The following is a 25,850-nucleotide window of genomic DNA, read 5'->3' on the forward strand; positions in this document are numbered from 1 at the left end:
AAGAAGGGCACTGGGAAGAAAGGGGAATCTCATTGCCCCTGGCCCACTTCAGAAGGCTTTGGTCCTCTTTTTGTTGTTGTGGTGTAATCAGATAGCCCAGGTTTGAAAGGCTTCTCTGTGGATTGCTTTCCCCCGATTGGCTAGTCTTTTCCGATTTTCATTCAGAGGTGTCATCTTCTGGTGCGGGCTCTGCCGCTAATTCTGTGCGGCGCATTCCCGCCCCAGAAAAACACACACACACACACAAGTGCCACACCGCGCCAGAGCCAAAAAGAAGCGTTTCAGCTTTTCAAAACCACACAGACAGAAAGCATTCCTCACAGTCAAGTACCTGGAGTTTCACACTGGAGGGTTGCCATGGTTACGTTTTGAATGCTATGGCAGGCACTCGAAGTGTAGTGCCGCCAGCCCTCAGCCTTCAAGGACAAATTCAGCACAGTGACCACTTCTGCAGTCTCGCTGCGGAACGGCGGTATCACTCAGCTGGACAGAAAAATGTATTTCTCTAAAAAATGCAGTGCTTTTTAATGTTTTTAGGGATATCTATAAGATAAAGAAGTTATGGGTGAGTGCCAATTGAAACTGTCAGCGCAGATCATTCATGAGATCCGTAGGAGCAGACCGTGATGTCAGTGTGTAAAATAAACACAAAACGGAAGTGTGAGAAAGGCAACACTGGAAAAATGTGGACTGGACGAGTCTGAGCAGTTTGACGGGCTTTCTGTGAGATGGAAGATTGTCAGCTGCTGTCATTTGTTTCTCATTGAAAGTTTTTTTTTTTTTTTTTTTTTTTTTTTTCCTTCCGTTTCTCTGTCAGTTTGTAGTTCAGCCTGCAGGGAAATGTACAGATCAGGGGCAACGCAACTCCATATACATTCCATGCAATTTCTCAAGGTGACCCGTTTTTGAAGCCCGCTCTGCATGTACAGTTGTCAAATCAAAATGGAAGCAAAAGAGAGGAGCGCGATGAGCCGTGATGGCAGTGGGCGGGGCCGCGTGACCCCCGATGACCCCATGCTTGTGCTGCCGTTTCCCTTTGCAGAGCGGGCCGTCGGCGAGGGCGAGCGGATGCTGGACGTGCTGCAGCGCTGGGGTCAGCAGCGGGCGGAGGTGCGCTTCTTCCTGCGGCACGAGAGGGCGCCCAGCCGTGACTCAGGTGAGGGGTGTGCCGGGGGGGGGGGGGGAGCTGGGCACAACAGGCGCACATCATCAGCATCCTGTGTTACTCTGTGTAAAGGTAATCAAACTCATGATTCCGCGTACAACCGGAGGATCTGTCAGTGCTCGTCATGGAAGCGGCAAATACGGTGATGGATTTGACAGCTGTCAGTGGAGGGTATCATCAGTGATGGTGACAGGGCCTTATGGTGAGCACAGTTATCTCTGAACACAGCGGCTGAAAAAAAAGGGTCGGCAGTGCAGCACAGTGGTAAGGAGCTGGGCTCGTAACCAAAGGGTTGCTGGATCGATTCCCTGCTGAGGCACTGCCACTGTACCCTTGGCTAAGGTACTTAACCCAGAACTATCACAGTAAATATCCAGCTGTATAAATGGATAACGTAAAAAGTTTAACCTATCAAAGTTGCTCTGTTTAAGAGCGCCTGCTAAATGACAATAATGTAATATAATGAAATGGTTTCCTTTACAGTGAAGGATCAGAACACATATCTTAGCTCCATGACAAAATAAGAGAGTCTGTTGAACCAAACATCGGATTTTGGAATCTCACTGCTCTGACATCACCAAACTTCCAGACTTAGGGAAGTGGTGTGGCAGTCGGGGGGAGTGGGGGTAGCAACTGGGTGGGTGTGACCTCCTCTTGTTGTTATCTAGGGTACAGAGTTCCTGCCCTCTCAGAGCTACTTTGGGTCACAGATGGTGGCATGCCACTGCACTAATGACCTGTTACTGGCAGGGTGCGCTGATCTGATCTCCGCCAATCCGCGCTGCGAAAGCATCGAGCCGCTTGTGACTTATATAACCTTCCAGCTCATCTGGACAGCGCAGCGCTGGGAGACTGGCCAGGGGAGAGCTGCAGCAGGTTAAACTACACATCCACCCATCTGATGTTAATGAGCCTGATATCGATTTCAACAATCCTATCTGATCTCTTCACTCTTTGAGACTAGATGCATTTGAAAGACAGCTGTTCTGTTCTGAGATACCCCCTCATCTGCGTTTTACCTATTTGTGCAGCAGCTCTGGCTTAGAACACAAATACTCCGTAAGTTGAAGTCATGCCACCGTGTTACCGTAAGTAGAAGTCATGACACCATGTTACCAAAGACGCTTATGCAACTTGAAAAAAATCCAAGATGTACCATTTGTGTTCATCCAAATTTTAGATGTTTCAGTTCTTTGACAGCCACAAGTGAGGATTTAATTAAATTGACATAAAACCTCTCTTAGGACACAGCTGTTACACAATGGAGCTGGATAGCTGCCTCTGTACATGTGGTTTTGACTCACAGTCAGGGAAACGATAACAGTGAAGGCATTTTTCATTTTACTTTGAAGGCCTAAAAGTTTTTTTTTTTTTTTTTTTTAAAGTTTGTTTTATAAGCCTGTTTTTGTGCCCCTTAGGGTTGTTGTAGTACAGGAATCCTGTATACAGCTGTAACACTACAGAGCTCATGGATACAGTTGTAACAGTACAGGGATCAGGTCTTCCTGTCTTTTCTGTTCACTCAGCAAGCTGTTTACCCATATTAGCCATCTAGTTAAAATTGTCTGCAGAATGAATTACATAGCCAAGCTTTGTCATGGGAAAGAGCTTGCAGGATCAACCCCAAGTTCTTGGCTTGTGTGATGGCTCTTGCACAATTAAACCCCTTTTTGCGCTGTAGAGTTGGCTGTAGCCAGGTTATCTCATTATCACTACTTCTTTTCCACAGCAGAGCTAGCGCAAGCCTGGCTCATTATACCTCTGTACTGTAGGGCTGGATCCAGGCTAGCATGCATAGTTCATCTAGGTGATTTTGGATTATCTTTTTTTTTCTGGTGTCACCTCAGCCCGCTAGTGTCAGCCAGCCTGCATTAGCTCCAGCGTGATAATGGAAAAGGGGTATAACTGAGCCATCCTTGTGACTTGAAGGTTATACAAAATGTTTGAAAAGGTACATAGCAATAGTTTGGACCTGCTAAGCAGCTGAACATGTCCCTGGCTTTGACCGGTCTCACGGCATTTGTTCTAACTGAGGTCTGCACACTCAATCTGAATTGGCCCCATTGAGGTTGACTTTGCATCAGCTCTTTACCTGGAGTGGTTTGACTTTGACTAAAGCCTGTAGCCTGTGTTTTTTTCCCCATGTGGGAATACATGTTTCATCCTATCAGAGTGTGAAAGAATGACAGGATTGTTGTGGCAGATGGTACTGATCCCAAACTGCTTCTAAAGGATTGAAGTGATGTTCTTTCTCAGGTGGATCCAGAGGGCACGATCACATGGCCAAGAGGAACGGGATGAAGGGGCCTGTCGATAGACGGATGGAAAACGGGGTGAGTGCAGGAAACTGAACACAACAGGCCCGGTGAGGCCCTCATGCTCACTCCCTTTCCCTTCCCGGCTCTTTTTTTTTCTTTTACTGGAATTGTGTCTTTCACCATAGAAAGGTACCTGTGATGAACTAGATGCTCAGAGACAGTGTCTCAGGCTTCCTCAAATTCGATTTTTTTCGTCCTCTTCAACACACATCGAAACTTCTTGGCTAAAAGTTGTGTCTCTGGTTTTCCTCGTTCTCATAAACATTCCCCGTGGTGTAGCAGGTGACTTAGACACTGTTATGTTTTGAACTTAGCCCTACGGTACACAAAACACACCCGTGGCAGGAACTGGTCAAACCACACCAGCCTGTGAGTCATTCAAAGTATGCACAGCGAGATAACCATGATGAAAGACAGCATAGTTTCCGTTGCCATGGGAACTGACTCATGTTTGCGGAGGAAGTTCTTATTTGCTCGTTTCGTATTTTCAAGCTGAGAATTTTCAAGGGACTTGCTGCTGATTGGTGGAGCTTGGGAAGAATGGGACTGGGGTGTTTTTTTGCTGTTTTTGTAGTGGTTACAGGAAGTTTAGTCCTGGGTGTTTCCTCTGCAGGTGTCACAGCCACGAATGGACATGACCCTGGCGGAGCTGCAGGAGATGGCGGCCAGGCAGCAGCAGCAGATCGATGCCCAGCAACAGCTGCTGGCCTCCAAGGTGAAGAGCGATGGGGTGGTTCATCAGGAGATGTGGGTGGGGCGTGGGGAGTTGTAGACTGGGGTTGAATTGTTGCTTCCTTACTAGAAGGACAGAGGAGGGTAGCCGTGAAAGGAAGGAATCTGAGTTGCAGTAGGTGGTGTGTGTTCAACGCTGGCAACTTCAGCTTTCCTTGATTGTTAGCGGTGGGAATGGGATTAGAATTCATTGGTTATTCACTGGTCAGACATAGGACGCCAGGTAGGACACAGAGGGGTCCCCTGCAGAGACATGTTTTGCTCCTGGTAAAGCCACAGTGTCCTGACCCCACGATACTGGATCAGCATTGGTAATGGTGACACTAGCTTTTTACACAACCTATGTTTGTGTGGTCTAGTCAGCCAAATTCAAATGAGACACTCAGCACTCACATAAATTACCAGCAGACATCATTCGGTTTTGCTGTCACACCTGCAAGGTGTGCAGACTGTCCCTGCTGATCCGAAACTGCTGTCTTCAGCGCACACGCCTCATAAAAACAGACAAACTGAGAAATTTGTGCAGGAAAAATTACGCCAGAGACCATCGGTCTTCTTTCAACCAAGTCGACAGTGCTGTCATAAGTGTGACATCTTAGTCAACTGAAGGGGGGGGGCAGATGAAAATGAGATTTATTGTAGTAAATGCACTTTTAGAGCATCAAACATCCACCGTGTGGTTGCCGCATTTTAGAATGTTTTTGCAAGCTGCAGTACTGTAAACTGTAAATTAAGTAAATAGTCAGGGCATGGTTATTGCCCTCTCAGAGTGTACCATGGGCTCGTAGATAAAGTCTGGAAGTGTAAATAGATGACGCACACTTCTGAAGCAGCAGTGTAGCATAGTGGTAAGGCGCAGGGCTCGTACCCGAAAGGTTACCGGATAACATGTAAAAAAAAAAAAAAAACAAACCTTTGTTTGCTAACGCTCTGGATAAGAGCATCAGCTAAATGACAGTAATGTAACGTAATGTATTGTAATGTAATGGAGCCGTGGGGGTTCCTGACGCGCGCTGTCTTCCCCCACCGACCCGCAGGAGCAGCGTCTGCGCTACCTGAAGCAGCAGGACCAGCGGCAGCAGCAGCAGGCGTCGGAGCAGGAGAGGCTGCAGCGTCTGAGGGAGAACGCGGAGAACCAGGAGGCCAGGCTGAAGAAAGTGCGCGCCCTCAAGGGCCAGGTGGAGCAGAAGCGGCTCAGCAACGGCAAGCTGGGTGAGCGCGGCCTCGGGCAGCGGTCACGGTTTAACCTCATTGCAGCCTCTCAAAACTGCCACTGTTATCCACCGTTTGCCACTAACATGGGAGGAACGCTTATGACCATCAACGTGTTTTTTTTTTTTTGGACAGATAAATTTGTACTTTCCTAACATCATAGACGCTAGAGAAACTAGCCCTGAACTCCCTTAGCGTTTACTGTTTGGACACATGGTTAAGTGAAAAAATAATTAGAATCTAAATACATGTAATCATCTGGAATATTATTATTTATATATCTTGAATATTATTATGTATTATTTATCCTATCAATGCTTTCTAAATTTCGGTTTGCAATAGATATTTGACGCAGCATCTGCAAATAGGCCCACTCCAAAGGATATGAATGAATGTGTCACACTTCTTGAATCAACCATGCCCTTTTATCAGTTGGACCCTGACAAGACACTCTGGCTTGCCCAAAGTCCCAGTCAAAGGCACATATGTGTTCACAGGCCCATAGTCTTTTTTTATCCAGCATCCTGCAGTCTTGCTCCTTCCACACAGCCAAGGCCCCACAGGGACCATAGCACATGAGGGCTCCTTACATCACAGAGGATCATGATCTCACTCTCAGGAGCAAACCTTAGGGGCGTCTCTGTTTGCCAGTCAAATACAGAGGTCAGCAGTGGGAATGCTGCAGGGTTTGCTCACGGTGCAGATCTAAAGTGAGCTGCTCAGGAGTAAAATGAACCATTTGAGCAATTGTTATGTCATACTAGGGCATGTGGTAACCCTGGGCGCTAGACCTGAGGGTTGCTGGGCCCCATTCTGTTTGCGACGCAAATGTTGTCCCACTTCAGCAAGGAGCATTAACTTAATCTATTAGAACCTCTAGCAATGTCCATCTGCATATAGGAGTAATAAAATAAGTATGAAATATGAGCAGTGTTTTTTTGTTATGTGTAACATATGTACATGTCTGCGTATGTAAGTCTGCCAGTTTCAAAAAGTGATTGAGCCTGTCCTTTGACAGAAAGAGGCCCTCAGGGTCTCCATGTGAGGAACTGGGTTCAGTTTATTTTACTGAGGTAGAAACTAGAGACCTGAGGCATTCAGTGGCATGACCTCTGTCTCTCAATTTTCCTCTCTCCCTCTCACATTGAATGTCCTACTCTCCATCCCTCCCTCACTGTCCCTCTCCCTCCCTCTCTCTCCCTCTCGCTCCCTCTCTGTCTCCTTCTCTCCCCCGGTCTCCGCAGTGGAGGAGATCGAGCAGATGAGCAGCCTGTTTCAGCAGAAGCAGAGGGAGCTGGTGGTGGCTGTGTCCAAGGTGGAGGAGCTGGGCCGGCAGCTGGAGATGCTGAAGAACGGCAAGATGGACAGCCTCCATGACAACCAGAGCTCCGCGGCCGAGCTGGACCGCCTCTACAAGGAGCTGCAGGTAGCAAGCAGACTCTGTCCCAAAGAGTGTCATCTGAAAGTGCACATACAGTCATCCCATGAAGAAAATAATAAACTCAGGGGAAGTTTTTGGGTGGATATATCCAGTATTTATCAAAGGAAATCCGTTGATGTGTGCCAGAGCTGTCTACTAATTAAAATAAACTCTCTTGTTAATTAAAAATAATTTCAAGCTTTTAGTGATACATGCCTGTGAAATTGATATATTTGTGTGACCTAATGATTGTTTGACTGACTTTTTCAGCTGCACATGTAGTTTTGTTCTCTACCTGTTTGATGGAGGAGTTGTATGTAGTCCATCTGATTAATCACCCCACCCACCCCTCCTCAGATTACATATAGTTATCCTAGGAAAAAAATAAATAAACTCAGCAAAACTGTTTGGGTGGATATACCAAGTATTCTAAAGGCAATCTGTTGATGTGTTGATGTGTGCCAAAGCCATCTACTAATTTCCAATATAAATCTGATGAATTAAAAATCATTTCAAGGTTTTGCTGAAAAATACCTGTATAATAGATGTATTTGGATGAAATAGTGCGTGTTTTTCAGAAGAACACACTGGGTTGATTGGTGTTTTTAGTTGCACATGTATTATTTCCCCTACCTGTTTGATTGAGGAGTTGTGCATAGTCCATCTGATTAACACCCCCCTCCCCCAACCCCCCCAGATTAGGAACAGGCTGAACCAGGAGCAGAACACCAAGCTGCAGCAGCAGAGGGAGAGCCTGAACAAGCGTAACCTGGAGGTGGCGGCCATGGACCGGCGGGTGAGCGAGCTCCGGGAGCGTCTGTGGAAGAAGAAGGCGGCGCTGCAGCAGAAGGAGAACCTGCCAGTGAGTATGGAGGCCTCAGCCAGGGACCCTGCTGTGTGCCCACCGCCGCAACACACACCACCGCAACACACCACTGCGACGCTCACCACGGCACACTTCCTCGCTATCCCCGTCCCGACACTCCCATCATCCCTTCTGCTGTCAATCTGGATCTGCTTTAGAAAAGTGGTCTCTGCATTTTACATTTACATTGACGTTTACTCGTTTGGCAGACATTTCATTTATCCAAAGTGACTTACAAGTGAGGCAGAGTACAAGAAAAAGCAAGAAAAAAACACAAGAAAAAAGTCACATAACAAGTCAAGGATAATCTTTGCCCCGTTTAGTGAACAAATATATTTTCCATGTTCCAATGGCTTATGAAAATGACACCCACCACATGTTCAGTTATCACATAAAAATATTTTTGGATGTATTTAGGAACAGCATGTATGCAAGTCACTGCCAGTTTGATTAGTGTGAGCATGTGCGGAGGGACGTGCTTTTTGCATGTTGTTATGTACTTGTTTAGCAAAGACCCTTGTTCAGGACAACTTGCATAGGTCAAAGGTACAGCAGCAATGCCCTGTCTGAGAATCAAACCTGCAACCTTTGTGAACCATGTCACCACTTACCACAAACCCTCCTGCAGCCTTCTGCTGTTATCCTTCGGTCAGTTGGTAGGCACCTCCCACAGGTGATGTAACTACTCCATTTCCTGTGGTTGTGTTCAGTACAGTGTGCCTACCCTAACTGCCAACTCACCGTTAATGGCAAATGTTTTGATTTTTTTATATTATGTAGGGCATAGAACAAATGCAACATGCCATGTACAGATGAATCATATCATCGTCCCCATTGCTTAGGCAGATTTTGAAACCTTAAATCTATATATGCATTGATACTAATGGGGTTAATTTAACAAGGAAAAATCCATGACATTTGAATGTTAATTTGGGGGTTATTCCCTACGTTGGTCCACTTCATGTGCCTAGGTCAGTCTCTCTTTTCCAGGCCACATACATGTTTGTACTCAGATCAAAAGAGTCTATCAGTTTAAGACTCCGTGTTTGCTTTAAACTGGGAGAGGGGTAACAGCCCGACTGAGGGGTAATATGAAGTCTGCTTTTATCGTGAGGTTTACTTTTCATTTTCTCCTACATCTCTGCTGGAATATGTAATCCTGTCTCATGGCTGATGTGCTGTTTGTTTAGACTAACATTTCCGTTCCCTGCCTCCACATGCCGCTTTGGCAAAAACAACCCTCGGAAATGAGGTCCAGAGCGAGCTGAGGGGAATGTTGCAGGCAGATTACTATCAAACCCATCAGCCTCCCGATTAAACATGGTGATCAGCACGGAGGCTTCGGGCTGTCCTCCCTGCAGGACTCACACGGGCTCATTTCTGGAAGTTGTTTTTGTCCAGTCACGGGTGCAAATCTAACGAGGAGCAAACGCACAATATCCAACAACATCAGGCTCTCTTTCTGAAATGACCAGGATGTGAAGTAGGCTTCTTCTTTAAAGAGGTCTCTCTTTATTCTTCTTCTCTTTCCTGTGTTTTGCATCAGTTCTGGTGCACCTTTTCTCCTTCCATCAAAGGTTTCTAAGTTATTGAAAAACTCTTTATCACTTTGCAGAAAATTTATTCAAAAATGGTGTGCATGAAGTTATGGATGAATTGCACTGATTTTCATTTTTCCCCCAGACAAAATTGTTTAAATCTACAAGCAGGCCGGATTACTGCACCTCTGTTCAGATTATCTATCTATCCGAAGCATGTGGTTTCTAAGCTCTTTGTGGTTTCCTGGTGGTTTCTGGTTCTCTAACTCTAACTCTGACTCTACTTAATGCTTTCTTATTTTGAAATGAATTTGTATCAGCAGGGGATTGGTATTATTTTCCCAAAGAGGCTGAAGCGGCTTTGTAGGAAAGGACCGTGTATGTGTGATAACCACTACAAACGGTATCACAAATAAACCTCTCACTTGACACCAGTTTGAGGAAACGCACAAGCAGAAATAGCAGATCTTCTCCTACAATCTTTTTGAATCAGCTTGAATGGCACAGCAAATCTGAGTTCACATACTCCTTTTAAAAGCCTTTCTCAGTCATCATTATCCTAAAACTATGGGGTTTATTCAGCATTTCTGCAAAGAATATGTACTCTTTTTATTCATTTCTCTCAGTCTGACAGAAGTGGAATGATGTTGCTGATGAAAGCTATGTCATAATAGGCAAAGAAATGCTTTCAATAGGCCACTGTGAGTAGGTAATTTACTGACCCTCTGCCTGGAATCTTAATGAAGCAGGCTTTTTTAAATGGTTTGGAGCACAATGAAGATTACGTTCACCATCAGTCATTGCCAGAGTTTGAGGAAACGTCTTGAAATTTCCCAGCTAACATATTTATCCAAACATTAGGAGGAGTTTTGAAGGTTTTGAATCTTTGTACGGATCTGACAGAATTCTCTGGTGTATGCCACCTCCAATTTGTTTCTTTTTGTTTTCTTAAGAATGGATTCCCGGTTAAAGACAAGGCTTCAAAAGACGATCATCATAAGGTAAAACTGCTGATGACCTCAGTGCTTTGGTCCACTGAGGTCTGCATATGCTCTGGATTCTATCTTGAAAGGTTTTTGTGCACTTGTGAGATTTAAAGTTTTGTTTTCTTTTCAGTGAAGAAACTTTGTTAATCCTACTTCAACAGCTGAGATTTAGCATAATCGGCTTTAAAGCTGCAGTTACATAACTCTATTTTGCTGTAAATACCAGGAAAGATAGCCTTTTGTTTTTCTCAGGGTGAAAAATGTCATTGTGGACCTTGAGAATGGAAGTGGTATTCATGTATTGCCTTTGTTAATGGAAATGCTTTTATATGGGCCATGTCAAAGATAGTAAAAGGTTTTGATGGAGACAATAGGACAACTGCTGTGAAGTTAAAGTCGACTTTGTCTTCTCATCTGTGGAGAAGCTGGCCAACACTTCTCACAAAAAAATGGGCAGAAGGAACAAACTTAGAAAAAATTCGAACAATTTATTCTAACACAAAACAAAGAAATCCAGCCTTGAACACAAGCAACAACTGCTCACAAAAGTGTGCCTCTACCGTCAGCCACACATCTGTATTTAATGTGCTTATGGTTAGGCAGGTATGACTAATTAACCAGTGGCTGCTCAACACAGACAGTCACTATTACAAGCAGACAATTAAATTAGCTGGTTTGTTGCAATTGATGAAATGTGATCTGCTGTTGGTAGACTTGAATTGGGTTGAAGGCAGAGGGCCCTTAAACATTTAATATTTTACCAATTAACAATGACCGCTCAGTTTCTGGGAGACAGGTGAAGACTGTCCGTTACATCATCCATAACTTCATGCTGCAAATACCAATTAGGGTGTTTTTGTGTCCAGTATGTCAGATCATTCATGCTATTGTGAAACACTTGCACAGGATGGCATATTACCCATCCCTGCTTTTCATTTGCCACGGGTTCCCAGCGGTTTCTTGCTCTCCTCAGCTGCCTGCAGATGGACACCCTCCCCAGCAGACCGGCCCCTCCCGGGTGGCAGCAGTGGGTCCGTACATCCAGTCGTCCACCATGCCCCGCGGGCCTGTGAGTCATGAGCTGCTAGTGAAGCCTGCCTACCCCGACGGCACCGCCACCCTGCCCATCCAGGACGGCCCCCTCAAAGCCCAGGCCAGAAGCACCACCAGCAAACCTTCCGCAGGTCCGCCACTCACCTCTGCCGCCCTCCAACCTGAAACCTCATCCTCACCTCCACGCTAACTCCTCCGTATCTACCCGCCTCTTTTCACCTCCACCATAACCACTATTCCTCAGCCTCCACCCTAACCCCTGTTCCTCACCTCCACCCTGATCCCTTTTTCTCCCTTCCATTTCGACACACCCAGGGTTATTTCCAGCACTGTAGACGCTGGCCATTGTTCTCAGGCTTCGGAACGCTCTCATTATAACGCCACAGTGCTCCTGTAAAGCAGTCATCATGTGGCTCCGGTTTCTCCTCTGTTCCATATTTTAAGTTACTCTCTCACAGCATTGAAATTCTATAGCACCCCTCCCTATTGTGTATCCTGGCAACGTTATGTGTTGTAGTGGGGGTCCGCTGTACTGGTCATACAAGCCTGGGTCTGGCTAAATTATAGCTTAAGCACTCATTTTCTCTTCGTTTGGTACTGAAGGTAAAAAAGACAGAAGGACTCTTAAATGGTGGTGCCCCATAATCAATACCAAGTGTGGTCCTGAAATTGACTTTTGATGCATGGTTAGAGAGTATATTTCTGATTCTGTGTTTTGTGGTGGAGAGATAAAGGGTGGCAGTGTAGCATAGTGATTAAGGAACCAAACTCGTAACTGAAAGGTTGCTGGTTCGATCCCCCGTTGGGGCACTGCTGCTGTACCCTTGGGCAAGGTACTTAACCCACAATTGCCTCAGTAAATATATGGCTGTATAAATGGATAACATTGTAAAAACAGTGTAGCACTGTAAGTCACCCTGGATAAGAGCGTCTGCTTAATGGCAATAATGTAATACAATGAGATCTGTTCTTTGTCAGAGTCTCATATTTGTCACACACCAATAGTGATACCTATTGTATTCACCTGTAGGAGGGAACACTCTTTGCTCTAGGTCATTTATCTGTAAGGTGTATGTGTGTGTGTGTGTGTGTGTGTGTGTGTGTGGGGGTGGGTGGTTGGGTGGGGGGTTGTGTGGGTGTAGGTGTAGGTGTGGTAGTTTATGGGGCACAGTGCTGATATGTCACTGTAGAGTTGTTGCTGTCTCCTAGTTGGAGCAGAGCAAATTGTGATATCCCTGTGTTGAGTCAAGCTGAGATGTCACTCTTAGTTCAGAAAGCATTGGGTGGGTGTGACCATAGAACCCATTTGCTTGCAGTGGTGCAGTGCCTATCTGTGCATGTTTCTTCCTCCCACCCATCTCTTTCAGTCTTTCAGTCTTCCCACCTACCTCTTTCAGGTCACCTGCGTGGCAATGTCATGCTGGTCAAATACCAAAGTTTCCCCGGTGTAGTAACTCATTTAAACCACTTGGTGGCGTGAGAACATAAATGAACAGTTTCAGCTATGCAAATGAGGGCTTCTGTCTTGGCTTGACAATAGAGGTCAGACCGTTAATGCAATTTTCCATGCAAGTTGGCTTTGTGTATTCTGCCTCTCAAAGCATGTGTGAAGCTCAGTGGCTGGACTGAGTCAAACAAAAGCACTGCAACAGGCACTTCTCAGCTCAGGTGGTGGCACCTTTTCTAAAAGCCTGAGTGACTCATTGATGGAACAGCATCACATCGACAGTCAGAAGCATCTCTCAAGCGTGTTGCAGTTTATTGTGATAAAAGCCGACAATGTCAAACGAAATCCAAAGAAATCCAACTTTGAGGCTGTTTTTTCGAGAGGATGAGTCAGCCTGACTCATCCCGACTTTCCTTAAATAGCTCTCCCCGAAGATGGGAAAGTGTTTGTCGTCATTAAACATGAATGACCGCGCGGCACGCCCGAGACTGGACACGCAGCGCAGTCTTGCCCTTTCCCTCCAATCCTTCCGCTCTGTGTCAATGGGACGGGGGGGAGAGCAGGAGTTAAAAGTAACAGGTTTTTTACGAGTCTGCCGTGATGTTGGATGCAATCACTTCCGCATGATGAACCAATATGCAGTGGGAGAGAAGGGAGAGGGGGAGAGAGCGCGAGCTGGCAGGCTGCGTGGTCCCGTCCTGACCGCTTGCCTACCGGGGGTCGACCGGGAGGACTCCGGCCCAGAATCGGTCCGATCCGCCCGCTCTTGAACGTGCGTGTGTGCGGACTTAACCCGAACGCACTTTTTAGTTTCTGCGTCGTTAGCTGAATGTCAAAGGCCCTTCTGTTTTTTTTTTTTTTTAGTTTATCTTTTCCACCCCCTACTTGTCTGACGCGTGCGTTTTTTGGAACGCGATGTTCTTGCTAAAACCGCTGAAGGACCTGCGGGCCAAGAGGAAAGGTACTGGCTCCCTGCGCTGTGGTGGCTGTGTTTGTCTGATCCCAGGACCTGTGACCCAGGACCCGGCTGGTGTGAACGCAGCAGGGCTGGTTGTGTGCTGTGCTGCTTGTGGCTGTTCAAGTGGCTGTTATGTGGCTATTCGTCTTGGGGGGGTGGAGTCGAAATAGATGAGGCGCCGTTCTCTGAGGGATCCTCTTCATGGCTGGAATGTGGTTTATATCACTCTGGAAATGGCACAGCTCTTTGTCATGGTTTTCTATTTTGTTCCTATAATATAGACTGTAAACAGGTCAGTTGGAACAAACTGATCACCTCTGGTAGAACTCATCAGCATACTTTTTACCATTTAACTGTTCTATTTGACAAGGTAACCAGCTGGATATAAACAATTATGCATATGTGGTTTTGCTTGTGAGTTTGGGATGCGGTACACTGTTTAGACACAGTGTTACCTCACTCTCCAGTACTGTGGAGTTTTTGGATAGTTTGTATTAGAATAGTTTAATTGCATTCAGTGGTTTAATAATACAGATTAATAGTGTAATTGTAGACATCCCCAGTGGTCTTCACAGTTACGGTAAAGCCAGGGTAGGGTTATTAACACAGTGAGTCGGCAGATAACTGCTAACCGTCGATCTCCGCTCTCCCCTCAGGAATCGGCGTCCAGTCAGCTAAGGTGTCGGAGAGGGCAGGCTCCATCCCTGAGTCCAACGGGGGCCATGGCCTGCCTTCCGCCTCCACGCACACGGGCGCAAACGCCACGGTGGAGCAAGGTACCCCTCCTGCATGACCCCAGTGCCTTTTCGTGTAGAGGCGGAAGAAGTCCGGAACCAGTGATAGCCTGCAGTTTAATAGCCATTTGGGTCATGTTCGTTTGTATCAACATGCAGCAGTGAAACCTGTGAGCTTGCTATTAGCACTTATCGCCATGCGTTGTGGCTTTTGCTTGCCCAAGGTGGGGCACATCTGTTTTTCCCTTCAGCAAGGTACTTTACTTGAACTTTTTCAGTACATGATGCATAAAGTCATAAGTAATTCTGTGTAACGACATCTGCGGAGTGCATGAAAGATATCAGAATGCGTTGATTCTAACACCATATAATCCACCCCTCCCTCCCATAGATGACACAGAGGTCTTGAAGAGAGATAAAGACAAAAGGGTCCGCCCCTTTTCCATGTTTGAGCCAACGGAACCACCCATTACCTCCCTGCGCAAGAACCAGAGCAGTGAAGACCTTCTGAGGGACGCCCAGGTAGGATCTCTACTGCCCCCTGCCTGCTAACATGAGACCAAATCAGGCCACTCTACTTTAACTGAAAACAGTGGCAAATTGAATAGATTTTGTGAGGGTGACATAGCATACACATGGATGGTTGAACTGTGTTGCATGCATTTGTGTAATTAGTACTCAAAAATGAAATCAATGAAAAACAGTAGGAGTACTCAGGGAAACTATTTATTTAATTGGAAATCTGAGTGGTTGAAAAAACACTGGAGTGTTCAGTTCAGTACATATTATGCAAATGCCATATTGCGTATGTCAGAAAAATAAAGCAAGGAAGCTTGCATAAGTGGGTTGATTTCCTTCAAAAACAATGATTCTGGAGTCACTGTTTGCCGTGGTCTCCCATGGGAATGGACAATCTGGCCTCAAAACTGGGTCTTCTGCTTCTGCTGATATGGAGTACTGCCTGTCTGAATTATTTATTGCACTTGTGTGAGAGCATCTGTTTGGAGTTCCATGCGAATTCTGTTGGTGTGAGGGTCTGATCGGATTTGCCCCTTGCATTTAAGGTATCATTGAGTCCTCTTTCCTCCACAGAATGCTGCCAAGGGGCCAGTCAAGGTGCCACCGCCAGTGCCCAGCAAACCCAAACAGGTCAACTTGCCACCTGGCAGTGCACCCAGCCAGCCTGCCTATGGAAGGCCGGTTCTGAGCGCGGGGACGTTCCCTGGGAAGGCCAAAGCGGCCGGCCAGCACCAGCAGCCCGGGCAGCCATCCTGGGGCCCTGCCGCCTCCTCCCAGAGCCACACCCTGCCCCTACCCTCCAAGCAGGAGGCCCCCCCGGCGGCCGCCGTGCGCCCCTTCACCCCTGAGCTGCCCGCTGCCAAAGAGCACGGCCCCCAGGGCTTCCAGAAGCCCCAGATGGTGGCAGCCAGCTCCATCTACTCCATGTACACCCAGCAGCCTACGCCTGGGAAGAACTTCCAGCAGGTGGTTCAGGGAGCCCTGAACAGGGCCCAGACCCGGCCCAGCCCCTTCGTCAGTGGTGAGTCCTGCCTCTGCTCTGCTGAGTGTTTGATACACCACCAGGTAGCAGCAAATGGAAGTATTAAATCTGTGGTGAATCTAATTAAATATAGGATGAAGCAAGCTATGTCTTAGTTAAATGTGCGATGGTTCTATGACAAAATAAAAACCCAACCCCCCCTTCTCAACCTTCAATAAACAGCAGTAGATACTGCTGTTCAATGTGCTCTGACAGCCAGCTGTTAGCAAACGAACAGGCCAGCTGAGTGCCGGTGCAGTCGCTCAGATAGAGAGAGAGGGGCTAGGCAGTGCTAACGTACATTACCATCTGAACAGACAGGCAATCAGGCACTGCAGCAATACTGCTTTTGAATGTTGCAGCATCAGTGGTTTATAACAAACTCAAAGCTTGCTGATGACTTTGAGAAACGCTGACCAGCAGTTGCAAACTATCCATTTTTTTCATTCAAATGGGAAATATCTCCATCTTTTCTCATGCCTTGCAGTAAGAAGAACAAGGTTTGTGAGGTTTGTGAATTACACTGTACATGGCCCAAAAATCACTGCAGTGCCTATTAAATAAAACATTGGAGAAGCACATACTGTCCTTACAGTTTTTCTTCATGACATTGCAAATTTATAATTCAGTTAGCTGAAAATGTGCCCCAAGCACAAAGTACAAACAAAATATGAGTGGTGTTGTAGTACCTTAGTTTTCACTACTTAACTTATAGAGATATGACTAAGTTTTATAATGTAGTGGCCACTGTAGTAATGTCTCAGGTTTTTCCACACAACAGTATTTTACTATGTGTGCATTTCACATTCACTTATTTAAAAGCATCTCTTTTATAAGATGAACCTAATAGGTCTTGCTTAAAAAGGGTGTCTAATTTAACTCTTTCTCAGTGATGTTCATAAATACCCAGTGTAAACTCTTATAAATGTTATAATTACATTAAACATGTAGTTATGACGATCCTTATCAGTAAACTGTGACCATGTAAATTGTGTTTATGCTTATTATTCACCCATAGGTTTGGTTGTGCTGAAAGGTGGGTTTGTTAACGGCCCACTGTAGATCATCCGACCTCAGCCCTCTTTTGTGTGTTTCATTTACATGAGTCTGTCTGTTTGTATTTGTGGGTTGATCAGAGCAGGGAGAAGACGTTATTGCCCTGTGTTAAATCTGTGGTAAGGAAAGGAGGGGCTGACACAGAGCAGGTGTGCCTGAACGCCCAGGGCCAATCCAGCAGAGCAGACTGCGTTTTCAGTCACACACAGAACACTGACCAGCCAAGCACACAGACAGAAGGCATCTGTTTCACTCTCCATCCCCACAGTGGGATATGCAGAAGCACTGTTCTGTATTCCAGTCCATGGGAGCTGTGCTTGCTGGTTGAGTGTCTTCCTAGCTCTCCCACCATTGTCCTCGTTCATATCGACACTGATTCTGTCAATGGGACAGCTGGGACAGGTAGTCAGTAGCGTGATGGTTTTTGTCATTACCCCACGCGTCAAAGGTACTGCATTTAGCTCTGGATGGCTCTCTATGTTACTGTGCCCCTTTAGATGTAAATGCAGAGTTTATCCAGTGGAGGATGGGGTTGAATCAGGTGGACAAGGGTTTGATACCTCTAGCCGTACTTGTTAGCTGTTGCCCATCCATAACCCTGACCTCTCTTTCTCTCTAAAGTGTATGGGAAGCCTGTTATCCCTGGAGGGGTCCTGCAGCCTCAGAGTCCTCACCCAGAGAACCCCTACCTGGAGCGCCCCACGGGCTCTGATTCAGAGGTGGACAACGGAGGCTCCGCCCCTTCGGGAGAGGCCCCCGAGACAGAGCGCACCCCCCGCCCCCTCAGCCCCACAAAGCTGCTGCCCTTCATCTCGAACCCGTACCGTAACCAGAGCGACGTGGACCTGGAGGCCCTGCGTAAGAAGCTGTACAACGCGCCACGGCCGCTGAAGAAGCGCAGCTCCATCACCGAGCCCGAGGGGCCCAGCGGACCCAACATCCAGAAGCTGCTCTACCAGAAAACCACGCTGGCTGCCATGGAGACCACTGTCTCCGCCCCTTTCTACCAGCCCCAGCCCGGCGGGGAGGAGGAGAAAGAGAAGGAGGGAGGAGGAGGAGGGGCCCCGCAGGATACTGACACGGCCACCGCCCACAGCACGCCGCTCGAGGCCCCTCCCTCGCCAGAGACCCCGGTTTCCCCTGAGCCCCCCATCCCTTCGCCCCTCCCCGAGAGTGACCTAGATGATTTTGTCCCACCTCCTCCACCTTCGCACCCCGCCCCCACCCCCGGAGACTCCTTCAGCCTCCCTCCGTCTCCGCCCGGTGAGGAGGAGGCGGAGCCCGCCCTACCACCTCCACCCGAGGGCTTCCTGGAGGAGTTCCCGCCCTACCCCCCGCCCCCGTACCCCAGCGGCGGGGAGCAGGATAGCCTGGGAGAGGACACCTTCAGCATGCAGCCCCCCGAGATCACTGGAGAAGTCACCTTGCCACCAGTATGTACCCTACAAATATGCTTGAGGGGTTCTTATGGGCCTCCACTTCCTTGAAAGTGCTTCCTATCCTGTTACCTGACTCTGTAACAATGACCCAGCACCTTTGATCACCGGGCTCCAGGGCTGTCTCAGTTAACAGCAGAGGTTAGGATCTGACAGTCTGTCCTGTGGAGCTGTAGATTTTTTACTGCAGTGCAGCTAGGCAATAAACGTCAGCAGTACAACAGTCAGGGTTTCAAAGGTCCTTGGAAATCCTTGAAAATATTTTCACCCTGCAAAGCCATGGAAAAAAAAAAACATGGAAAGTAATCAAATATTCCATTGTCCTTGAAAAGACATGCAAGGGCTGTTACAGCAAGCTACATATGTCTGTTACAATAGCTTTAATAAGTCTATCTCTATTAGTATGCTCATATTGCTAACAAACTAACCAGCTTGCTGGCTTGTACAGTAAACCCACTACCAAAAGTCATTACAATTTACAATTTACAATTTGGTATTTTGCAGACGCCTTTAAACCAAAGCAACTTACAATTAGTGCATCAGTCAGGTTCAGTTTACTACCTCATAAGCAAAAGATCGCAGTAGGAATGCAAATTAATTATTTACAGTACCATGCTCCTGCATATCCTGCAACAGTAAAACAGAAATCTGCAAACAAAACCTGCAACATTATCGTTAGTGACTAGTGTTCACTGCTAAGAGAATCCACCAGGGTATATCTGTGCAAATATGGTAAAATATTCTGCTAGTATTGTCTCCAGAGTGTTTCACCCTGCATTTACAACTTTAGAAGTAGTCCAGTTTTACACAAATGGACTTTGTCTGCAAGGGTGGCATTGGGTATTGCAAAAATTGAAGAAATCCTTGATTTTACACAGATTGAAACCTCATAGAATATAAATCTGATTTAAGTGGTTCATAGTTACCTGCATTAAAATCCACTTCTGTACTCTCTCCTCCAATATTAATATGTGCTATGATTTGAAGGGTAAGGGTTAATGATGTCACGAAACTCACAACTTGCAAAAAGTTACCAGAACAAAACAGATGGTCCCTTACAAACATGCGATAAGGACTGAATGCTGTAGGCTAGTCAGAGAGGCAGCCTGTTTCTAAAGATGAACTGAAGGCTAGTGAGCTTGGAGAATTTACCATATGATGCTTGTGCGTAGTGGATATTTCCTCCAAGCTGTTCTGATAATGGGTAGCGCTTTGAAGACCATGCATAGTAACCGGCCCATCCAGGTATTTATGGAAACATAAAGATGTATATTTACACTAGCAGCCCTTATATATGTATATAAGGGCTGCTAGTGGCCAGAGACCCCTCAAGATTCAGAATGTATTTTCCATTTCATAGTTGCCATGTGAATTCTCACGTAAAACAGATTCCAGTTTAATACTGGTCTGAGGCCAATCTGGTTAGTGACTGATCTTCTTTAGTTTAATTGCTTTCATACTTATTTTTTTTACAGAAAGCAAATGCACAGCACATGTCATGGAAATACAGATTGATAGGTTCACTCTGAATTAGACAGGGCTTGTCTGCGATTATTATGGAGTTACTTTGAAAACTAAGGTTGGAACTGTCAGTCAGACCAAGACGAATCGATCCTGATTTTCTTCTGCAGTGCAAACAAGCCATTTTAGCCCCACTGCTTAAGGGGCCTTCCACATGACTGCCTCCAACGTCCAACTTGCACGCAGCTCCGAGAGAGCTTAGAGTCCCGCTGGCTCTGCCAGTGGTAGTTTAAGTAATCCCGGTATACTGTGTCATTGTGACTGAGCAGATTTTATTCATTAGGTCAATATCAGTTTCCCCCACCTTGGCCGCTGGGATAGCTGCACCCCCCCCCCCAAATGTGACGCTGAAAGTGGATTGTGTTTTTCCCGCAAATAAACAATGAGGAGCTCTCCTGTCCCCCTTAATTCCCCCTGTAATTCTCCAAAAGCAGCATTACGCAGAGAGGCCTGGGCTCAGAGCGAGCGGTTACTGGAGATAAACGAGCTGACCCAATTTGAACCGCTTTGTGTTCGCTAAACCCTAACGGGCCTGCGTCCCATTAAGCCCTAAAAAGGCTCTTTCTTTCAGCGGAAAAAAACACCGGTAATCAGCTTGTGTGTCCTCGTTAAGTGAAACCGACTTGTTTTCACGCTAATTGTGTCAGCGCCATGTCTCAGCGCTGAGCCGAGTGGGCCGGAGCAACAGGTCCGCCCAGTCCCGCTGTGGCGTAGATCCCAGCTGCACCCGGTAATGCGAGGAGGGCTGGGTGAGAGAGGGGGGACAGAACCGCTTCTGTGCTGGATTTGCGTCTGTCGATCAGCTCTTAATCGAAAGGCTTGAGCCCGTATCCTGTGTGACACCAGACCCTTGTCTTCCCCTGAAAACAGGGCAAGAGGACCAACCTACGCAAGGCGGGCTCGGAGCGCATCGACCACAACATGCGGGTCAAATTCAACCCGCTGGCCCTGCTGCTGGACTCCTCCCTGGAGGGCGAGTTCGACCTGGTGCAGAGGATCATCTATGAGGTGAGTGACCGGCCGTTGAACTTGCGCACCTGCGGGTTTTTATGTGTCTGACAGGACGAGAGCAGTCATCTCATTTTGTAAAGTGCACTCTCGCCTCCGTTTGCCTGATATCAGAACCACTGCATGCTGCATCATACCTTGCACGAGCCTGTGAGCTCAAAGCCGTCTGCTTGAGGTGTGGTCAGAGTTTGTAATGGTGGCATAGTGCAGTCCAGTTGGTCAGATCCATGGACCATATTCATTGTAGCTGCAGATTTGTAGCTTTCAGAGGTTGCTATGACAAGCGTGGTGAGAAAGAGAGACAGTTCTCCTCGCTAAGAGAAAGAGAAACTTTCATTTAAAAGCAGACGATGGAATGCAGATTGTGTTATGTATTAATAAGTGCTAAATCTTCCTACAAAGAAGAACAGAAAAACCATTGTAGACTGGTTGTCCTTCCATTCCAGAATGGCAAGTTATTGACTAATAAAAATAAACACATAGTGAAATTGTACATCAGGAAATTGTAGCATCCCATGCATCCTGAAATGCGATTGCTAAAATACACCATTTTATTGTCATTTCTCATTACTTAACTGCATGAGATTTGACCAGAGCTAAAGCATGAACTTCAATATGCATATAAACACCCAAGGCAATGCTAAGAGAGTCTCCTTTTTGTGTTTGTATATTTGCAACATGTATTTTCATGGTGCCAATTCCTATGTTGTCATAATTTTTTGTTGTCATTTTTGCACATGGACAGATGAGACATTTTTGCAGTAAATATTCAATTATCTATTCTAATAATACCAGTCATTGTTGTTAACAATAGTTAATGTGTTTGCACATTAACATACTGAAATTACTGGACTGTTTATATAACTTATAACCCAATAAGGAGGATCATGTGTGGTTGCTTTGTGCTTTGCCTGAGGCAGAAACAGCATATGTAAAATGTCTGCTGTGTTCCTGCTGTTGCAGGTGGAGGATCCCAGCCAGCCGAACGACGAGGGCATCACTGCCCTGCACAATGCTGTATGCGCCGGGCACACCGAGATTGTCAAGTTTCTGGTGCAGTTCGGCGTCAACGTCAACGCTGCTGACAGCGACGGCTGGTGAGCGCTCGGCGACCTGTCATCCAGAGACGACAAACATGATAAATGACACACACCTGCTCACCAAGAGAGGCATAAGAAATATATGTATGATAGCTTGTCATTGCACATTTCCAAAGCCATTTCCCAATCTGCTGTTGGAAGAGATGGGTGGAGGCAGTATTTTGATGTCATTACTAATGCCGCATCTCCGTTAGCCGAATGAAGGTGTGTTATTAATGTAGACACTGCAAACTGAGAGGGTTTATTTGAAGTGAAGTCCTCACGCCTCTGCTGTCTGCCCCTCTCTCACCCCCACACCCCCCCACCTCCACCCCCATCCCCATCCCAGGACCCCCCTGCACTGTGCAGCCTCCTGTAATAATGTCCAGGTATGCAAGTTCCTGGTAGAGTCGGGGGCGGCGGTGTTCGCCATGACCTACAGTGACATGCAGACAGCGGCTGACAAGTGTGAGGAGATGGAGGAGGGCTACACCCAGTGCTCCCAGTTTCTGTACGGTGAGTGTTAACCACCGGTCTGCTGGGCGTCAAGTTCATAACGTTAATCATCATGATCTCATCATGACCTCTCTGTTTGTATTCAAAATACTGTGCTAAGAGGCAAAAACTGCAAAGTGTATATTCTAATACTAAAGAAAAAGCTAAAGGATTAGACTGCCATACGCAATCATGATTGACCTAAAAACATTGGCAATATGGGCTTTCAGAGGATAAACCGTTAGGATCAACTGCTCCATAGGGTCATGGTCTACATTTAAACACAGGTCTTAATCATGTAATGGAAGAAGTACTTGTGCAGTGATTGGATTACCATTTAAAACCTTGGAAAGTCTCAGAATTTTAGGTTGGTTAAGACAAAACAACACTCACTCCTTTCTTCCATAAATTGGAAATGGGCGGTTGGCTGGACATTTGCACATCTGGACGTGCGCACGGGCACGTGTGCTTGTGTGTACGCATGTGTGTCTGCAGGCCGTAAACACAGTGTCTTCGTGTCTGCTCCCAGGTGTTCAGGAGAAGATGGGCATCATGAACAGGGGTGTGGTCTACAGCCTGTGGGACTACGAGAAGGAAAACGAGGATGAGCTGCAGTTCAAGGAGGGTGACTGCATGACGATAGTGCGGCGTGAGGACGAGGACGAGATCGAGTGGTGGTGGGCGCGCATGGGGGACACCGAGGGGTACGTCCCCCGAAACCTACTGGGGGTGAGTAACAAGAACAGGACCTTCACGAAACAGTCCTCTTATCTTTGACAGAAGAGATTTTGTATGGCTTTCTTTGTTTTAGACCTCCTGGAAGAATTTGAGCGTATTTGATACAATGTGCGTCATAGGGCACAAAATAGTCAAACATGTAAGCCACACTAAAGTGAAGCCAGATTACTTTAAATGAAAGTGAAAGTTTTGAACACCTTTGCTGAACAGATAAATCTTAACAAATCCTTAATATATTTCTTTCCTCAACAGCTGTATCCGAGAATCAAGCCACGGCAGAGGAGTCTGGCTTGAATGCTGTGGATGAGTATGGTTCCCAGTCCAGTACATGGGTACGCTGCATTACAGATAAACAGAAGGACTGCGGCAGCTGATCCACACTGACTTCGAAAGAACTGACGCCAGAATGAAGATTAATAAATCAAAACACATGAAGGATTTTTGACTTAAACATGAACGCTCCTTTGTGGATGAGTTTCTGGAGCGTGGACTCTGGAGCAGTAAGGAGAACACAGCATCGATCAATCTGAAGATTACTCCTCTATTTTTACAGAAGGAAGGAAGGATCGTTTATATGAACGCTGTCTCTGCATCTCATACTCGAGAATTCTTTTGTACAGAATGAAGCAAAAATGGTCCTTGTACAATGCTATTCTACAGAGCTCTTTTCATAGGGAAGAACCCTGAACAAACAGTATTTTTGTGTAGAAGATCATTTTTCGCAATTCTGATTACAAGCACAATCTTGTCTTAGGGGTTATTAACTGGAACAGCTGGTCAGATTGGGGGGGGAGGGTTGTAATTTTCAAACAGGTAAGGCTTTTTAGCACGTTTGACAATGGTATGTATGAGGGGTTTATGACAATGGTGACGGCCCTCATCATCATCATGGATCAGACATGTGAGTGTCTGCACCCAGTTTTTAATGTGGACAGTTCCCTGGGAGCCCATAGTATGTGTCAGCGTTACTGTCACTCTTCTCATTAATGTGTTTTCCTTGTATTCTCTTTATTATCTTTTTTTTATAATTGTTGAATTGTTTTTCATGGTGTAGGAATAATCATGAGTTCATGTGTATGTGTGTGTATATCTGTACTCTTTTAGCTTGGCCTACCTTTTCACTTGGTTAAGTGGGGGACATTAGGTAATGTGTGTGCTGATCAGAGACAGTTTTAATGCGCTAACATTTTGAGCTGTTCTCGGTGATGTCCACTGTTACGATGTTAGCGTGTGCACAGCAAGCTAGTATTACCAGCATTCACTTAAAATGAACACAGCTTGGATATGTTTGTCACCATAGATGAGCATAAGTGCACACATTTTTTTATCATATGTGGCCAGACATTGTCACTGCTACAGCACATTTGATTGTAGCAGCAATGTCTCTTGCAAGTACAGGTCTGCTAACTGCGATAGGGTAACCAGCTAGGGTAAGGCAGTTTGTATTTTCACTCAGAAGTGTGTAAGAAATGTCAAAGACATTTCCCAGAAAGAGCCAATTTCTCAGTTATTACTCCACAGATTTTCTCATATTCACACCAGCATTGGCCATGTCTTATCCCAGTCTGCCAGGTTAATTAGAACTGGAGAGAGACCTTTCACTACAGTGTCTATGATGACCAACAACTCAAAGCGCACACAGTCATATCTTTAAGTGTATTTATTTTACCTATTGTCTTTTTGTGTTATAACGATGGCAGAACTATATCAAATGTTGGGTTTGAAGAATTTACAATAAAGTACTTTGCATACAAAGTCTGCTTCTCTTTTCTTGATATTGTCTTGGCCTCTTGCATTGTGTTGTGATACTCCGTTCCCTTGCCGGCTGGACATGACTTGGTAGTGCTGGCCCAGTGGAAGGCATCCTTGAATCCAATTCATGTGTTAGTGGTAGTGTAACCAACAGCCTAATGCATGCAGCAGCATCTGTGTGTCACAGCATAAGTGACCGGTGTCACATGTTATTTCAGAGCCTGTGTAGAATGGTTACATTACATTACATTATTGCCATTTAGCAGATGTTATTATCCAGAGTGACTTACATATGTTACAGTTTTTACATGTTATCCATTTATTCAGCTGGATATTTACTGAGGCAACTGTGAGCTGTGCCCTAGTGGGGAACCAAACTAGCAACCTTTCAGTTACAAGTCCTGCTCCTTACCACTATGCTACACTGCAGTCCCAGGTGGCTTGGATTGTTCTGTCCATCAATTATCAAGACAGCCAGTGTTTAATGGAGGTGTCCTTATTGTTGCCCATCTGTTAACCAAATAAGACACCAGAATAAGATAAATTCCTTGATTTTGAATTGGTTGAACAGTCATAATTACACTTTAGTACCCATCAGCCAGGTGTTGGACCGTTGGTGCAAATAAACTGCATTCAAAAGACAAGTTCCACCCATTCTGGAGTGTAGAAAGCCTTGCTTTCCCATCACCATTGGTAACCGCCTTTCATACAAAATATTTGAGGTTAGGTTTAACTTGTGGCTAATCTGATCTGAATCTGGATCCCATAATGTACCAAGAAGAGGACCTCAGTCTTGG

At 46.0% G+C, this 25,850-nt stretch overlaps 1 protein-coding gene across 1 annotated transcript in view; it reads left to right on the top strand.

The window, feature by feature from the left end:
• The window catches only part of tp53bp2a (tumor protein p53 binding protein, 2a), a 40,752-nt gene extending 16,091 nt beyond the window's left edge, over positions 1–24,661 (top strand). Inside the window, exons 4-21 of the mRNA XM_036547219.1 lie at positions 1,043–1,156; positions 3,422–3,498; positions 4,097–4,198; positions 5,253–5,427; positions 6,672–6,853; positions 7,545–7,709; positions 10,204–10,251; positions 11,210–11,420; positions 13,743–13,766; positions 14,351–14,470; positions 14,820–14,950; positions 15,521–15,968; positions 17,646–18,457; positions 20,852–20,989; positions 21,953–22,086; positions 22,418–22,584; positions 23,093–23,292; positions 23,554–24,661. Coding sequence (XP_036403112.1) covers positions 1,043–1,156; positions 3,422–3,498; positions 4,097–4,198; positions 5,253–5,427; positions 6,672–6,853; positions 7,545–7,709; positions 10,204–10,251; positions 11,210–11,420; positions 13,743–13,766; positions 14,351–14,470; positions 14,820–14,950; positions 15,521–15,968; positions 17,646–18,457; positions 20,852–20,989; positions 21,953–22,086; positions 22,418–22,584; positions 23,093–23,292; positions 23,554–23,595 — 3,290 coding nt within the window. The 3' untranslated portion in view covers positions 23,596–24,661. The remainder of the gene's footprint in view (positions 1–1,042; positions 1,157–3,421; positions 3,499–4,096; positions 4,199–5,252; positions 5,428–6,671; positions 6,854–7,544; positions 7,710–10,203; positions 10,252–11,209; positions 11,421–13,742; positions 13,767–14,350; positions 14,471–14,819; positions 14,951–15,520; positions 15,969–17,645; positions 18,458–20,851; positions 20,990–21,952; positions 22,087–22,417; positions 22,585–23,092; positions 23,293–23,553) is intronic.
• Positions 24,662–25,850: the final 1,189 nt, after the last annotated feature.

This window comes from Megalops cyprinoides, chromosome 15 (genome assembly GCF_013368585.1).
Source record: "Megalops cyprinoides isolate fMegCyp1 chromosome 15, fMegCyp1.pri, whole genome shotgun sequence".
Classification (NCBI taxonomy): Eukaryota; Metazoa; Chordata; class Actinopteri; order Elopiformes; family Megalopidae; genus Megalops; species Megalops cyprinoides.